The 19340-nt window shown below is 34.2% G+C and overlaps 1 protein-coding gene across 1 annotated transcript in view; it reads right to left on the reverse strand.

Annotated features, from left to right (window-relative positions):
• The window catches only part of LOC150099754 (V-set and immunoglobulin domain-containing protein 10-like), a 142659-nt gene extending 126320 nt beyond the window's left edge, over window positions 1-16339 (reverse strand). Inside the window, exon 1 of the mRNA XM_090403781.1 lies at window positions 16009-16339. Within this exon, the coding sequence (XP_090259907.1) occupies window positions 16009-16156 (148 nt within the window). The 5' untranslated portion in view covers window positions 16157-16339. The remainder of the gene's footprint in view (window positions 1-16008) is intronic.
• Window positions 16340-19340: the final 3001 nt, after the last annotated feature.

The raw sequence follows: 19340 nt of genomic DNA on the forward strand, positions 1-19340 counted from the left end.
TTGAGATATCACCTTTACTTACACATACGGTGATTGATTTTCAATCCAATATCCTTGGAGGGTAATGGATAGCAATGCTGTAGCCAATGAAGTTCTAACTGAGGCTCGGCTATTGCTGTTACCCTCCTGCCATGATCAGAGCTTTAATTAATAGCTCAATAACACCTTATCCCTACACTGTCCTCTACAGATAACGGGGAATATGAAAAGCATTCTTGCTTCGCCCCTTTAAGCCTGTCCTTATAAGGATAAGGACTATGATGAAATAGGAAGCCGGGAGATATAGTCCTTTTTAGGACTTCCAGGGTAACAATTAGCAATGCTGAACCAAGGAAGTTAACTGAGGTTCGGCTGTTGCTGTTATCCTGGGTGATGAGTTTTTGAGTTTGCTGTCTTAGGGTTTTTGCCTTAAGGGAGCACTTTGAGTCTCCGGGTAGGTGTTCTCCGGCACGGCCCGCTGAGGGGTACTTGTCGGTGAATTATTTTCCTCGGAATTTGAGCGGTTCTGCTCAGTAGTCGGGGTGCTAGGACGGGGCGGCCGTCAATGAGTGGAACCAACGCTGAGACATGGACGGTCTTTCGCCCACTATGGAGTGGCCTAGAGATCGTCCGATTTTTTGAGATTTTACCCTTTACTTACTAATCAGGGTAACACATGGCAATGCTGTAGCCAATGAAGTTTTAACTGAGGCTCGGCTATATTGCCATTACCCAGCCATGACTAGAGCTTTTTAGCTCACTAACACCCATCCACACAGATTTACTTCATTCAGATGACGGGATAAAGAGTCAAGGACTCAGTCCATCGCCCAGTTCTTATAAGAACTATGAAATATTTCATATTTCAGAAATATAAATATATACTCTATATATAGGCTGATTAATGGTCATTGTAACTCTTTGATCATCATCGCTTCTCGGCCTTTTGGCTTAGATCAAGTTCATTTTTGTGAACTTTTCCCATAAGTGATTAGCAAATTGTTTAGCTAAGCGCAAATTGTAGTATAGTATATGTTATTGTTTAGCTAAGCGCAAATTGTAGTATAGTATATGTTAGCTCAGTTATTATCGGCAAAGCGTCTCATAGAGGCACTTGATAATAAACTACAGCAGCAGATACAGAATAAACCCCAGACTGGGGCAAGAACAACACACTCGGTACCAGCATGGCTTTGCCGCGTACGCGGACCCTTGGAATCGAAGTGGAAGCTGATCTACGACCTCGATGTTTGGCCAAAGCCCTCATCGAAAGCGTCGGCGGTGAGCAGATTTTTGGGTTTACTCCCTTTGGTGGTGGCCGCTTCCAAGTAGTAGTAAGGAGTGAGCAAACAAGAGACAAACTACTTGCAGGATTCGAATGTAATGGAAAAACAATAGTTCCATTTTTGGTAGGGACATTACCAAACTACTTAGAATCCCCAGATTCCCTTTAGAGTATATTGAAACGGATGTAAAGATCATCCACGAAATATTCGGGAAATGGGGCGTTATACACAAGGTGGAAGTCCTAAATGACGCAGAAAACCCCAAATGGAAGTCGGGTGAAGTCCACATCTCCCTCGAGTGAAAACGCCCGTTCCCAACTTCATTATTATTGGATCCGCCAGAGTAATGATAAATTACCCTGGTGTAAAAAAACAATGTTTTAGATGTGGTGCTTTCACTCACCTTGGGGCGGACTGTCCTATAGTGAAATGTAAAAACTGCCTCAAAGCAGGCCACAACCAAGAAAACTGTGAGTTAGCTTGCCTGAAATGTGGGGTAATTGACCACAAAGTGGACACATGCCCATCCAGAACCCTTGCTGAGAGGATGGGTGGTGCAATCACGCCAGCAACTCCACCAAGCAATGGAAATGACACACCACAGGAAGCCTTTCCTCCTTTCGAGGCTGCTCCTGATATAACAGAAATCCATACCTCCACGTCTAAGAAAAACCGTAAGGGGAAAAAAACTTCCACAAGCAGTAAAATCCAACAAGAAGAAACAGTCGCTATTGAAACCATCAATACCAATAGAGATACTAATACAGATATAGATAGGGAAGAAGGAAAGATGGAGGTGAACACCAACACCTCCAAATGGCCATTAAGCCCACAGGAAGAAGAGTTGGTAACGCCCAAAACAGCAAAAGTATCTGAGACCGCCCACCCAGAAGTCCCTCACGCGAAAGCAGGGGAGACTCTCAGCCATCTCATCAGAGGTATCCCAGGGATGGCGGAAAAATTCAAAGAAGCGATAAAAAAAAATAGGAGAACCTGAACTCCTCCTCACAGGAGAACATGGATCTGACATCGTCAGTGCAAAATGGGGTGACATTTTCGTTGATGACATCAGCAAAATCACCCCTGAGCAAGTAGAGGTAGCCCAGGATTTAGACGAGGAGGCAGCTTCGGCGTTCTTCATAGCTCTCTGCAAACTAGACATGGCCAAGGGAAGTGAGGTGGCCAAAAGAATAATAACTGCCCACAACAAAAGAAAGACACAGTAACCACTTTGTGGGTTTACTGTACTCAGCTTCACTGGTTTTTAGCTCCCACAGGTGGGGGAGGACCTGAGAACCCGAGCGGTGAAGGCTTACAGCGAGGCGGTGCAGTTCCTTGTGAGCTGCATCACTCGGGCCAGATCCTTCCTCCACCTCTAAGTTTAACTTTCAATTTTTGCTTTTCTGTGTACTTTTTTGTTTTTGTTTTGTTACATGTTTCCTTTTTAGGATTTTTCCTTTTTTGTAAAGTGAAAAATCAACGACCGTTTTAGAAACGCCCCTGGGGGGCAAACAGGTCAACTGAGGCCTCTTTAACCTACCCTACCACTATGCACTCTATCTTTATTTCCTCTCCTACTATCTGCTGACTCTCAGCCTATCTTACTCTACAGGCCGATGATGAAGATTTGTTGAACTCACAAATTATTATTATAGTGCTAGTAAATTTCCAAAAATATTTCTCCAAAGTTTAGGAGCAATATAATACGGAAATAATAATAACAAAACATATTTTATATTCGTCCAAAGTTTAGGAGCAATATAATACGGAAATAATAAAATATATTTTATCCCAAACTTCGCAGAGAAACTAAATAAAAGTCTAGCGATTTAAAGGGAATGTTCGGAGTGGATCCACACAGTTTTAAGATAACAAAGTGTCAAAATATACAGTGATAAATTGAGGTGGATAACACTGATACAGAACATATTATTCTTTTTGTATGTATGTGTGCTCGAGAAAGCCTAATATGAAAACCCTGCTTTTCTAACTAAATTTTTCTACCGTAGCCACAAACTAATAGTAAACTGTTCCAAGTATGTGACTTCAACGTCCCTTTTCATTAATCTTGTTAGCCAAAAGCTAACAATGTTTACTTGTGGAGTGCAACAGGAAGAAGTCAAGACTTTTGAAAGATGTTTTTCTAGAATTTTTCGGTCACAACTGATTACAAGCGCAGGACGAAGTCTTACAACCTAGTTATATGGTTTCTTTTATTGATAGTTTTGCCCAACAGACTTTCTTAGAACTCAAGGAATTTAATAAATAAACTCACTAACTAAGCAATCCGTACAACCACATTCATGATTGATTTGAAAGAGTGATTCCTTATTATAAATTTTTTACTTAGGGAATCAAAAAGCAAAATGTTCATACATCAACTCTTTCAGAGTCAAACTTTAGTTTGGCTGAAGATGAATTCTGTGTTTTCCTACACAGCAACAAGAATAATTAATATCATTGGAAGATTTATGCATGTTTTTAATAATAAGTTCGCGTTTCTTTTACCATATAAAAATAAGACTTTTAATCCTACTAATAACTTCCATTCGACAGTTAAAAGAAATATATTTTTATTAGCTGTGATGAAGACAATATTCAAGCATTAATCTGGTTGAAAGGCTTAGTTGTTAACCGATATTACACTTCCTTAATAAATAAATCGTTAAGTTTTACACATTTTTATAAACTTAATTATTAACAGTTATTTCTAATAATTACCTAAGTATTATGCTTTAATATGAAAAAGTAATTCAACAGATAATGATTTCTGAAGACACCATATAAAATAATAAATAGATAAAAAATATGAATTTTTTAATCTAAAATATTTGATAGTTTGGTGATTGATTCAATCCAATACCCTTGGAGGTTAACGGATGGCAATGCTGTAGCCAATGAAGTTCTAACTGAGGCTCGGCTATTGCTGTTACCCTCCTGCCACGATCAGAGCTTTAATAGCTTAATAACACCTTATCCCTACACTGTCCTCTACAGATAACGGGGAAGATGAAAAGCATTCTTGCTTCGCCCCTTTAAGCTAGTCCTTATAAGGACTATAAGGATATATTTGATAGTTTCATGAGAAACCTTCCTAACTATTTTAATTCTTCATCTTATTAAATGATCTTAAGACTTTCAGCGTTTATGAAGTGATGGAAGTTATGTTTTGTTAGACGTCATGTTTTGTTGCAAAACGATCCAAGTTTAGTTGAATAAAAACTCACAAAGTTTTCATAAAATATTGAAACAAAAAATCTCGTGTTTCTTATGTTGGCAGTTCTTTCACCTGCTTTTCCTCCCGGTAAAACGAAACGAAAATCAATGTCGTGCTAGCTAATCTTCATTAATTTTTTTTTCTCCAGTGATAGATAAACTGATTGCGCTTTTCAACAAATATGTGACTTCTTCACTGTACACTGAAGCTAATTGCAGTGTATTTATCAAGTGCTAGTTGTTAGAATGGTTTTGAATTCTATATGGCCAAAACTGCCATGGAACTTCTGGTCCAAATTCTCTAAGAAATTACATACGTCTACTTAATATATATTCTTTTAATGAAAGAGATCCAGTAAGAAAACCAATAGTATCAAAATCCGTATTAAGAAACACCGGAAGTGACGCACTTGTTAACAAGATTGGATAAATAGAGTTCCGGAAAGACAATTGAACAGTACCGGAAGTAACACACTTGGCACAACTACAACTCATTATTATACATTTCACGTTATATTAAAATATCGGTCTTCCCAATTTTTCTTTTCTTTAAAGATTATCTCTCTTTAAATTAGATATTTAACACCTGCTAGTACTCTCATCATCGGATCTGAATATCCAGATCACTCGGAATGTTATTCGGAGAATTTGCTGATAAATGTAAGACAAAATATTCCATTATTTATAAAGTTTAAATTGTGTGTTATTTCTTTTAAAAAAAGATATTTTGTCATTCTTTTCTGATTGTATGTTGAATTTCTTAGGATATTTCGGAATTATTTGAACCATACCAACTCGCTAGATAAATTGTTCAAGATAAATTAACCGATATTACACTTCCTAAAAAAATAAATTCTCAAATTGTACATATTTTTCAAAACATTTAACTATTAAACATTATTTATAGTTAAAATTACACGTTAAATTATCAAAGTGTTTTGGATTATTTTAAAAAATCAACTTAATAAATACCTACTTCTAAAAACACCATATAAAATAATAAATAGATAAAAAATATGAATTTCTCTTATACTAAATTCTGCAGCGATGTGGAACCTTCCCATTGTTTAATTAAAGCCATTTCTTTTTTACTCTGAATTGCATTCGCTATGTATGTATTATATTATTATGTTATATATGGAAGCTGATATTATATATGTATTATATTATATATTATATGAAATGAAAGCCGATAAGTTTTCTAATAATATAAGTTGCAACTCGCAATGTGATTTCTAATATATATATAAGTTGCAACTTACAATTCTAGATACGTTAACAATCAATCAAGTGATTGACGTCGTATCGTGATTATCACACCTCGTGCCAAGTGAACGTGAAGATGATTGTGCAAGCCTTTCATCTTTGAGCTGTTTGAATCAATGTTTCTTTTATTCTTTCATAACTGTTGGATATATTCAGTAACTGTCTTCGTTTCTATTGGAAAAGGTCAGTTACAATGCTCACAAAATGGCAAAAGTAATTAATATTAACGAAAATTGATTTTTTTAAAAAAATACTGATCGTTCAATAATAATTGTTAAATAGAAAAGAATTAAATTGAGGAAAAAACTGATTTAAGCATTAACAGATTGTTTAAAAATCACGTGCGTATTAGAAATAAATGAAACGCAAGTATTTTTAATGGGCAGCCTAGATCATACTAGAGAGGATATTTTTTCCTCATCAAACAAGTGGCAGGTGGATCCAAGTGGCTTGTTTAATTGAGCAAAACTAACTCGTGAAATCGGACTAAAAAAAAAAAAAAAACGACAAATCTGATCTAATTTTTCTATCTCCGATCTTAGTAAATCTGATCATTATCATTAAAATTACTTCTTAAATTACCTTTCTTTTCTTTCTACCCCCATACACACATTACTCGGCAACAGACATGACAATTAATATTATTTTCAATTATTTTTTAAGGGGGTGTGAAATTGGTTTGGTATGATGTTGTGATGCAGGTTAAAGTCTGGAAGAATGGCTCTAAGATTAAAGTTTATTCCCAGTGAATAAAGTGTATTTATATGAAATAAAAAAAACGATATATAATGCATTTTTAATGTAGAGGAAGTAGTTTAGTCTCATACAGCAATATAAGGATGTTTTTCTCCCCTGGAAAATCCAGATTTTGATAGCACAAACAAACCAGGTGGAGAACCCTCGGTGAAAGACAGACAGGAACTTCTGAAAGTATACGAAACTCGTCTAAAATGGCTTGGGGGCAGATGACAGAAATTCCTGAGAATCTAGAACTCGGATGTAGTGAATATGCTAAATACGAAGGAACCCAGATCAGGTGGAATGAATAGGAATAAATCTGGATCCGATCCCCGACGATGTATATATCGTCGAGGATCGGGATATACATATTCAACTTATGTATATATAAGTTGAATATCCAATGATATTTCAAACAATTCTACGCATACCAAACCCTTTTATTTCGTTGCAAAAGGCATCATATATAGGTGTGGCTATTAAATAACGATACTGGGTCTAAAAATGTGGTTTATTATTACAATTGTACAACTTAATTGTTGTCCCCTTCAACATACTCCCCTCCTCCATCAGTACACTGTTGCATACGAATTTTCCATTGTATTGTTGGAAGCAGTGTTGCAAGTCATCAGGTGTTATCTGCTTCAGTAGCGCTGCCGTTTTCTCCTTTACCTCATGCACTGACTGAAAATAGGTGCCCTTCAATGCGGATTTCAACTTTGGGAAAAGGTAAAAGTTGCATTGAGCTAAGTCCGGCGAGTAAGGCGGAGGCGGATGGTGATGATGATGGATGAAAAAAGGAAGAATAAGCAATCCAAGCGTTGTTCTGTGGAAGAACAACGCTTGAATTCTCCATCAAGACAACGCTCCAGCCCACAGTGCACTGTCTGTAAAGCAGTGTTTGGCTGATAAGAAGATCCCAGTGTTGGACCATCCGCCTTACTCGCCGGACTTAGCTTCATGAGACTTTTACCTTTTTTCACAGTTGAAATCCGCATTGAAGGGCACCTATTTTCAGTCAGTGGATGAGGTAAAGGAGAAAACAGCAGCGCTACTGAAGCAGATAACACTTGATGACTTGCAGCACTGCTTCCAACAATGGAAAATTCGTATGCAACAGTGTATAGATAGAAGAGGGAAGTAACGATTAAGTTGTACAATTGTAATAATAAACCACATGTTTGCAACCAGTCTCGTTATTTAATAGCCACACCTCATAGAGATTCAGTGTTTGTAATACTGTTCATTTTCTGTGTTTTACAAACGTTTTACCTGAAATAAATTTCATAGACAGCCAGCAATATTTCTATACAACTCTCAATATTTCTATTGAGTTCGTATTTTATTTACATTTCTGACTTTTCTAAGATTAATGTTATTGAAGTGTACTTTTTTTGTGCTTCTGTCTCTTTTTAGTCTTTTGGGTTTAAATCTTTCGTTGCAATTCCGTTTTTTTTCCCCTTCCTTCTCTCCGTTCATTGAAAACTCAATACTCGGAAACTTACGTTGCCTGCAACAACACCGTGCGATTAAAGTTGGCCATCACTACGGACTTCCGTAAAGAAAACAAAATTGAAGATGTAAGATTTCATTTCGATGAACTATTTGGGACTTTTCAAGTTTTGTGTCGTATTTTTTATGGTTTTTTCTTTCTTTCTTATTTTTTAATCTACGAGCACGGCGTAGTTTAACAAAATGGATGAAATACAATGTGTCAGCTTTTTTTTTCTCTTTCTTTCTTTCTAAATTGCCATGTATTTCGAGGAGAATATTGTTTATTCCGTTTTTTTTTTCTTCTCTTCTCTTTTCTTCTTTCTCTTACAGAAAATACGAAGTGAAAAAGGAAAGGGTGCACCGGCTAACTTTGAAAAAAAAAAAAAAACAGCTTTAAAAAGAAATTAAATAGAACTGTGTATAAGGGATAACACCAGCTATCCTTTAGGCGGTGTCAACAGTGAAATAATATTAAAAGATAGAGAATGATTATCATTACAGGAAAGGCACGTGTACAACGAAATGGATTGAATTAATTTGACAAACAGAAAAAGGTGCACAAGCTAACTTTCGAAGATTTTAAAGGAATTAAATAGAACGGTGTATAAAGAATGACATCGCCTATCCTATAGGCGGTGTCAACAGTGAAATAATATAGCGGGCGATTGCCATTTCATGGTAAACTGGAAGTGAAGTGGTCGAATATTTCTAACAGTAAAGTTCACGTTTTACAATCCCTTTTATATTCGATTCAGAAACGTCAAGCCGCTGCATTAGCAGGAATTAATGCAACTATTAACATATAATTTATCTTATACTAAGATACATACTCCTACAGCATTTTATTCCATTAAAATTTATGCATCAATTTTCATTGTTGTTTTTCGTCCTTTATAAACTCATAATGCAAGTCAACAATTAAAAATTGCCTCGTTTACAATAATGTGCAAAGAAATTAGTGTTTTTTTTGCATACGAATATAAAAACTAATGCTTATATAAAGCCAATTAAAATGAGCTGTACTAGAAGAAAAAAAATTACTGTAATTTAATTATTCATTCTACGCAAGTTTCTCTGCTAATTCAAGTTTAGACAACGCATCACCGTAATTAGGGTATGTATTTTTTTCTTTTTTACATAACTTTACATATTAACATATTGCTTGTTTCCTGGAAAGTGTTTGAATCGCTATCAGTACAAAAGTTAATGTCAAAAACAGAAGAAAAAAATATTATTAGGGGTTGCTGACTATTATTGTATGCATATTAATACTGCTAATTGAATTACAAAACACTTTATAAACTTTTATAGTGCAATGCCGGTATACTCTATGCTGAGTATGTTGTGCATAATAAAATAGTATTTGTGGAAGTCAGGCACTTAGCTACTATCTCCCTGGAGAAGGCACAACAAAATGTTGGATGTGTTGTCACTAAAAGCGGGAAAGTCAGCCAATTGCAGGATTTGGCGATATGCCAATATCCCCCCCCCCACCACCACCACACACACAGGGCATGTTACTGTCTTACGCATATATTTAAAAAAATATGTCCTATCATAAAGGGATTTTGCAATGCCTCGATCTAAACATGAACTGTCTTATAATTTAGGATTTTTCACAAAAAAAAAAAAAGCCAATAAAGGCCAATGTGTTTATTACTCCAGTGTAGCGGGAGGCAACCCTGCCATCCTTAAATGAGACCAGCTAACTAACCTTCAGCTGAAAAGTCCTTATACAGTTCCTTCCCGCATACAGAATTAGAATTTTAATTTAAACTAAATTTATATACGACTTAGAATTTCATCTTATTTATGGCTTCAACAACAATTAGTCTCGCTGTCTTCGATCTTAGCTAAGTTTACTGCTAAATTATCATTTTAATTATTTTCAAAATAATAAAATACGAAGTAAAACAAATGTTCATAAAACATATCTACGTTAATGCTTAATTCTTTCGTATATAAACTATTTTAGAGGCTTTTTTGTACAACGATAAAATTCACAGCAAAGTCATTTACTGTAAGGAAGATAGTTGTAAAATAAACATGAAAAAGATAATTATATCATAAAAGTATTTATGGATTTTATAGTAAGAAGAATTAAAACGTTATAGGGTGTGGTTTAGATAACTTTGACCTGTTCTCGGCATTAAGAAATTAATTTTTTTTTCTTTGCAACTGAAGATTCCTTGAGGACTTTTCCAAAGATATTACTCCTTGACAGTTTTAAGATTGTTAAATGGATATCCGAACTTATGCGAGAGTCATAAGCGAAAATTCCTATAAGTTTTATTGAGTCTGACTAGATGTCATTCACTTCTACAATAATCTGAGCTCTTTAGGCAGAATGACGTCATGATGAAAGGTCACTAAACGGATGCATGAAATATTTATATACAGTATATGAATAATTACATTTAGAAAATAAGTTATTCTATAAAAATAAAATTTATTAAATAAAAAAATATAACTTTTACTCTTGAACTTTTTGTTATAATTAATAATTTAAGATACACCAAAATTAAAATATTATCTTTAAATAATTAAATGGCAAATTCTTTTAATTTTATGGTTTTCAGCCAAGCTAAAGATTCTTCAATGACTTTTTATTAAGCTGAATGTATAAATAAATGTATATAATTGTCAAAAACGAAGAAATAAATGCAGAAAGTTATACATAACTATCCTTTGCACTTTCTTTCTATTTTTGTCTCGGTTCCTATCATATTAAGCTGAATGTATAAATGTATATAATTGTCAAAAACGAAGAAATAAATGCAGAAAGTTATACATAACTATCCTTTGCACTTTCTTTCTATTTTTGTCTCGGTTCCTATCATATTCACGGTTTTTAAACAGCAGCCAGGAGCAAGTTATCAGGTAGAGAGAAGACGTGACTCCGATACAAAATGCATTATTGAATTATTGATCGGATGGGGGGAGGAGAGGGACAGGAAGGTGGGGATGTTCCAGAACTTCTTCTGATTAGCATATACAGCGGGGCAGTACCTTCCGCATGGGATTTGTTGCATGCTGAGGTAGGTTATACAATTATGTTTCCTTCACAAGACACAGCTGAAGCCAACACTAATTTGGCATTAATTTCTTTCATTCTTTAGGGACGATGATGGCGCTAGGATAAAAATGAAATCAATAGAAAACCATGCCAAGAAAATTGCGGTTGAACCACAAGAAAGAAAGAGGAATAGATAATGAACCAGTTTCTGTTATCTTTATTAAGAAGTATTTGAAATTCTTATCAATGGGGCAGTTAAATTTCCGTATTGAACTTTTAAGTTGTCCAAAGGGAATAAATAAATGCGCTTTTCCAGTTTTAAATCGATTTAAATAAAATATGCTGTCCATAGCAAGCGATCTTTTACATTCTTTCGTTGAAATTTAAGAAGATTACAATATAGCAAAATTGTTGCCATTATTTAAAAACTTAGTTTAAGTATTATTATTTTTATTTTTTTATATCTTTTAATTTATTTTAATTTATTTTTTATTATTCTTTTTATACAATAGATATTTAAACTATATATTATAGTTTAAATATCTATTGTACATGAAGTATTATGTACAATAGATAAGCTAAAGATATATGCTAAGGGTTACATAAGAATTGTTTAAGATATTATGTACAATAGATAAGCTAAAGATGTTTAAGATATTATGTACAATAGATAAGCTAAAGATGTTTAAGATATTATGTACAATAGATAAGCTAAAGATATAAGCTAAGGGTTACATAAGAATTGTTTAAGATATGCCGAATTATATCATTGGCGGAACAGACTGAACGAAGCTTTCAGAAGAATAGTAACTGATGAATCAATTTCAGTTATTCTAATTATTCAAAATCAGCGTGTTTATGTCAAAAAATCTCACTTATGGCATTAATATAAAAGAAAACCATTGGTAATTTAAGATAAAGAGTCTGCACCAAAAAATGATTATTTAAATCATATTTTAATTATAAAATACGATTGTAACTTTTATTTTATATTGAATGACAGTTATTTTTATTAATGTAGATATTAGTAGTAATAAGAAGAAAACATCAAACGAGTTTTAGCGTAGAAAAAAATAAATTATGACGAAAGCAATTTTTTTTTTTTTTTGCCTAATGCTTACAACTTGAGTTTTTTTTTTGTGATAATTACAATGATCAATAAGGAATTAAGATTACTTGCATACTGTCTCATTTTTCCCCCTATACTGGACAGGCGTTTTCTAATTCAATGAACTGATCGACTTGTCTAGTGTTTTACAAGTCAACAACACTAATTAACATTTAAATTACCTTTTGCTAGCAGGTTTTTGCATGAAATAAGAATTAAATAATTCAGTTTTCACTTTTTTTTTTTTTGTATCTTTAAACTTCAGCAACTTTTGTTTTTCATGAGAACTTCAAACTTCCTTCAGGAAAACAAAAACAAACAAACTCGGGAATCTGATTTGAATTTCAAAAGAAAAGAAAAATTTTTTTCAAAATCAAACATGTTTAATTAATGAAAATATTTCTTTTGTTTTAGGTGAATAATTGCAAAATGGATAAACAACTATTCGTTTCTTTTGGGAGGTTCATTCAATACACAAGGCATATTGCAGCTAAACAGACTTTATTTAAATTTGGAATTTAAAACTTCTTATATATATTTAAAATGTATTTAAATTGATATTTAGAAATATAGGATAAAAAGTGAAAATATAACCAAATTTTTGTTTTAATCTAACTATTTACAAGGACACTAAATCATAAAACATCTGAGGCTTGGCTATTGCTGTTACCCCTCCTGCCATGATCAGAGCTTTAATAGCTCAATAACACTTTATTCCTACACTGTCCTCTACAGATAACGGGGAAGATGAAAAGCATTCTTGCTTCGCCCCTTTAAGCCAGTCCTTATAAGGATAAGGAAACTGAATAAAATGGATCAGATAAGATCCCCAGTCCTTTTTATCACTTCCAGAGTAGCGGATGGCAATACTGTAGTCAATGAAGTTTTAACTGAGGCTCGGCAAATGCCGTTACTCAGCCATTATTAGAGCTTTTAGCTCAATAACACTCCATTCACACAGATTTTCTTCATTCAGATGACGAGATAAAGAGTCAAGGACTCAGTCCATGGCCCAGTTCTTTTTAGAACTTTTAGAAACTGATTAAAATTTTGGGATTTTAAATCCTAATTGTCATCTTGTTTTATCAACGACGTTATGATAGCTCTCACAAATACAACGAGAGTATCTGCAATCGAAAACCAACTATAAACAAGTTTAATTTATACCATTTGGAAAGAATTTCTATTTCTGTAAGATTTGGATAAAATTCAAACAGATTCAAGTTTAAGATAAGTTGAGGGCTGATTTATTTTTGTTCTAATTCCTTCGAGAAATGATAAGCTTAATGGATTTTGTATAATTTGTACCATTTTGAAATAATCACATGAATTTTAATATAATCAGCACTTTATATTAATTGTTATTACAATATATTTTCATTAATATAGATGCATTAAGGATAAAATGAAACAAACCTTGTAGAATCTACTGTTGCCATAGGAACAGTGGCACATGCATAATGGTAAAGGGAAAAATCATTACATAGAGATATTTAAATTCTTGTGTAGTGTCTGTGTATGCAAATCAGATAATTTTTAGCAACAGCATACATTAAATGAAATGGAATTTTCATAATGTGTCGTTCAGCTTTCTAAAATGTCACATCTGTCATGAATAAATTTGATTAGTTTTTTTTTTTTTTTTCCCCGGTAAGTGTGCTAACGGTATTTTAGTACGCAATGGTTGGATGACTAAGTTCAGGGTGAGAGCTCGCTTGAAGTTAGGATTCTAATTAGCCGCATTCACCACCAGAACAGCGAGGACATTTGTTGGAGAGAAAGAGCCGTTTTGGCTTGGAAGAACAAATCAATATCTGGTTGGCATAGAATGACAGTCGTGTTCTAGTGTCTTACCTGTTTCCTAATTACAATTTGTAATTTATTTAATAAACTTCCTCGCATCAAATTAAATTAGCTATATATAGGAATGATAGTTCCTTACGATATATATAAGAATGATGGTTGCTTATGATAAAAAGGGAGAAATATAAAAATGGTTTCCATGACACCAGAAAAGTCAGTAACAGTATCCGAGGCAGACAGTATACCTAGACTTCCTAAATTCCTGAAAAGGACTAGCAGATGGGCGAAGCAAGAATGCTTTTCATATTCCCCGTTATCTGTAGAGGACAGTGTAAGAATACGGTGTTATTGAGCTATATAAAGCTCTGATCATGGCAGGAGGGTACCGTAATAGCCGAGCATCAGTTATGTTAATATTAATCACCGCATCTCACAGTCGATTAATTTTTCTACCACCACCCTTCAGTTACAGTCCTTATATATAAGAACTGGCTTAAAGGGGCGAAGCAAGAATACTTTTCATCTTCCCCGTTATCTGTAGAGGACAGTGTAGGGATAAGGTGTTATTGAACTATTAAAGCTCTGATCATGGCAGGAGGGTAACAGCAATAGCCGAGCCTCAGTTAGAACTTCATTGGCTACAGCATTGCCATATTTAAATTTAAAGGTAAAGCCGTCTCTAAAAATTCGGAAGATTCCTAGGCCACTCAATCGTGGGCGAAAGACAGTCCATCTTAGCGTTGGCTCCGCTCAGTGATGGCCTTCCACTCACCACCACCACCCAGCAGAACCGCTCAAATTCCGAAGAAAACCATTCACCGACAAAGCCCCTCAGCGGACCGTGCCTGAGAACACTTTACCCGGAGACTCAAATTGTTCCCTTAAGGCAAAAACCTTAAGAGAGCGAACTCAAACTCTCGAATCTCTGCGCCCCAAGGGGTAACAGCAACAGCCGAGCCTCAGTTAAACTTCATTGGCTACAGCATTGCCATCCATTACCCTCCTCATCAGTTCTCCTTCAGTTATATTTATGTATATATTTATTTTAGGTTTATTAATTATTGACATTGTATTTAAGATTTGTTATGCTGTGTATTTCAATCTCATTTAAATTTTGTTTCATTATTAATTATTTTATATTATTAATTATTTTATCTTTCAACTCATTAATAATATTATTCAGTATCAGTTATTAATTAGTGACACTAATTTTGTATTTCTTATTCTGTATATCTCAAGATTCAAATCACAAATATCCAGATTTAAATTTTATATGCATATCATATTTATATTTATATTCAAATTGTATACATTAAATTAAAAAATATATATAATGTGTAGCTTATTAAATTTTAAATCATATAAATATACACTTTAAATTTAAATTAAATTTATTTCTAAATTTTAATTAAAATTATTGATAAAATAAAAAAGTATGTGAAAAATGATACATAAAGGAATGTTTAAAATTGAAATATTTAATTTAATATATTATATTTACTTATCATTTTATAATATATAAATAAAAATGTATTTAAACTTTAATAATCTGTATTGACTAGATGGTTATTCTATAATAATATATCTCTTAAATACTCTAATTGAGTAGAAATATTATTATTTATCGACCATCTTGAAACCTTCACACCTTAACCAATCTAGACTGGTAGCTGTTGGAATTCCATCAGTTGACCCAATTTATATTTTTGAGGAGCAGCTCGGGTTAATTAACGATTTATTAGCATTTTAACTCTAAGTTTAATATCAGTGCTATGTTGATATCCGAACTCTTTAAACACTAGTAATATGCAATAATATTCTGCGTAAAATAATCTTAATTACAATTATTGACCGATTACATATTTATTATTTTTAACTGATTCGAAGGAAGATATTGTGTATGTAACTGACTCGAAATGACTGTAATTTAATATTTTACGGTACCATTCCGCAGTTTATTTTATTTTATTTTTACTTCATAGACTGTTAGGCTAAAGTTTGATTAAATAATGGTGTTGGCGAAAAGCATGTGATTATGAATAAGAAGAAACATTTGCCTAATTCAGTTTCATGGTGTAATATGGGTAGTATATTATACATACCGGTTATTAGGACACTTATTATCCAGCTTACAATCGCAAGGGTCACAGGTCCCGTTACGGAAGGCGTCAAGAGAAAGTTGTATCGTCGTATCCGCTGCACATGATGCGCCCGCTCAAACACGCACATGCCGTCTATGAAGTACTTCATAAGGTCCGTATTGGACGCCTCCTGACTTTGAGACGTCGATAGCTGTCGGCACCATAGAGAACGCTGTCCTCCGACTACGGGGTCATACTCAAGAAGCTGATCTAAGCAAGGGGGGGGAGGGATTCTTAAAACACTGTCGAATGTTCACTGCTCTAAAAACAACGCTAGGCTTAAGAAGAATAAGAACGAAGCCCAGTGCTACTACCTGTGTATGGAATTGGAAAACGCCTGGTGAGCGTGGCATCATGAGTCACATGGTCTCTGTGTATGTGTGTGTATATGGAGGGGGGGGGGAAAGAGAAGAGCGTGTCACGTGACCTCCTCAGTGTGCTTTTGCTTAGCATCTGGTGTAGCTCTCACTTGATTCTTTCATTGCCCATGTAGCGAAAAAAAAGAAAGAGTCAGTGATTTATCTGAAGTGGAACAACGCTCTGCGTTCCTAAGAACGCTAGGGCGATACGTCGACGAAATAACTACGTTATTTCGGTAAAGTGATAACCGTACAAACAGGACGAGTTTAGTTGACATGATAAATTTTAGAAAATGATACACCGAGATGTAATTATCATTGAACGTAATCCCACGAAGAAGAATCAACTAGGTAATATCCGTCGCTATAACGCGGCGGAATTTGTTAATTTATTTTGAAGATACCGCCGATCGAAGGAAGGAAAAGATGCGCCTCGATTCTTCCGTTAAAGATGTGCGCAAAAGGCGACCCATCAGTGAACTCTAACAATGACGTCACAGAGTTCATTGTTTAAGTTTGCAACCGTCCGGGTTTGTTTGTATAAAAGTTTGAAATAAACATTTGGAATCCTTTGGCCATTAAACACATTCGGGAGTGTGCATTAAAGGCAGCTCATTTACAGATGGATTCGTGTTGAGGGTTAGCGACGTCAAGTTCATAATGATGGAATCTGAGTCCTAGAATTCAAGAGTATCATCTTTGATTTGGAGAAAACGTAACATTTTCAAATGCGCCTGTCATATGATTACAAAGAGAGTAAACTCTGTGTGTGCGTGCACTTACATGTTATGGAAATTTTCCTACTTCTCTGATGGGTTTTATTCGTTCAATATTGATATGAGGAGCATCTACGTATATATGTTGCAATGTTGTATCAATAAGAGTGTGTGTGTGTGTGTGAACAAATTATTCAGCACAAACCATACTACTCTCTGAAATTATGTGGTTTGATTTATTTCTTCTGACTTCTGCGCTATATTGTAAGTTGTTTGTCCATCAAGTAACTCAACCGTGACAGCTTCTTTCTATATATAGCTGTTCTATGAAGAGTCTACTGGAACGGCCAAGAAATATGTTTTCTCGACTACACATGTGTATCTCTCTACTTATTTCAGTATTTTGAGGCGAAAATATAGAAACTGAATGACGACAATAAAGCGTCGGCTAAGAATATTTGTTCTTTCTTGTTAAGTTGGTTGCATTTGTTTAGTATTACAGGAAACGTATTTTGATATATACACTGTCTGTTAATTGGAGTGCTTTCTATGGATGGTTTGTCAGTCTAGCAGGAGGAATTCTGGGAGCAAAACCACGCTATCTCCGAAAACCATTTAAATAGCTTTCAACTCATATATCTTTATAAAAGTTCTTTGCGTCTTAGATATAATTCATATCCAAGTTTTTCCAGATTCTTAATCCCTTTACTTCTTGGAAATAACATGGTTTGCCTAATCATACAGAAGCAAACGTTAACAAACTACTACAAAACCTAATGCTATGAAAATAGTTGACTTCATCAACTAGAATTTGTTTACATAATTATTTATTAATTTGCCGCCCTTGTTGGCTAAGTAGACAGAGTCTCCTCTTTTTGCATGGGAGGCTGTGGATGTCCTCAGGTGGTAGATAATTCCATCTCCCAGTAGGAGACCACTGCTCTGTTTACCAGAGGTACACCATGTTTCTCTCTTAAATAAGGTGTCTGGATTATTTAAGCGGTAGCTCCCTCCCTCTAATAATACACTATTGAGTGGATGGGGTTGTTTGTAAAAATTACTTATTTAGTGATCTGATTTAATTATAATTTTTTCACTACTGTTTATCAGGCAAGGTTAACTACACATAACATACATAAGTCACAAAATTAGAAAAAAAGTATTAACGGAGATATCCCTAAAATAGTAACTGTTATACAACAAATAACAGATAAGCTAATTGTTGAATCGAGATGGCAGACATGTGATTTATTGTTGCCATGTGCTGTGTAACTTCTATCATAGACTAATTACTTAATAAGTAGTTCTTTGATATATATATATATATATATATATATATGAAGCAATGAATGGTAAGACATATATAGAGTAATTTTAAAACGGAATAATACCAATAAATTTGTTAACTTCTGAGTCATTTTGTTAATGTCACATCTTCATATAACCATATATACTTAATACATGTGAATAAATTAGTAATCTCTAAATAGAAATATAACAGAATGAAATTCAGGGAGGGTAGAGGTCTCTGCATGTTTTTTTGACTATATTAACCTATCCATGAAACAGAGAATAGTGTGGATTAGTACTTACCTTTTTAAGGCAGAGTATGTTATGTCTTAACGATAATTTTACAATGAGCATCATTTGAAAACGTCAGTGATGTCATTCAACCAGGAAACACTCATAACTTTCAAGCTCTTCAACCGCCATTATTGTAGCAATAGTTCAATGCGCCTCTGGTGGCCATAATTGGAATACATTACTTTCGCAGTCGATGATGGTAGGTTCTAAGAAAATAATACTGAGTTAGAAAGTACGTTTCCAACTAAATTTCTGTAAATATTAAAATCAAACTCCATTTTTGAAGGAGGACGACAAAAAATAACTAGTGAATTCATGGCGTTTAATAAATAAGAAAAAACATATACGTCTACAGGATCGTGTGTGTCTATAAACTGCACGTGTTCTAAGGCCTGCTTCAGAGGGAAAAAATATTTACCTCTGACTACTGTCATTGGAAAAGGTTATTCTTTCACTGAACATGCCATCTTCAATCTGGTTTTGAATTGCCAGTAAAGAGCAATAAAATCATCAGATGGGTGCATACGTTATGTATCGCCGCTCCCCAAATGCTGTATGGTCTTATTCTATTTACTTTCTGTATCGTAATAGTTGCTGCACGAAGTTAGAAGACGGAGTGGCTTGTTGACACCAT

This window comes from Typopeltis vanoorti, chromosome 14, assembly GCF_054136105.1.
Source record: "Typopeltis vanoorti isolate ZY-2024b chromosome 14, IOZ_Tvanoo_1.0, whole genome shotgun sequence".
NCBI lineage: Eukaryota > Metazoa > Arthropoda > Arachnida > Uropygi > Thelyphonidae > Typopeltis > Typopeltis vanoorti.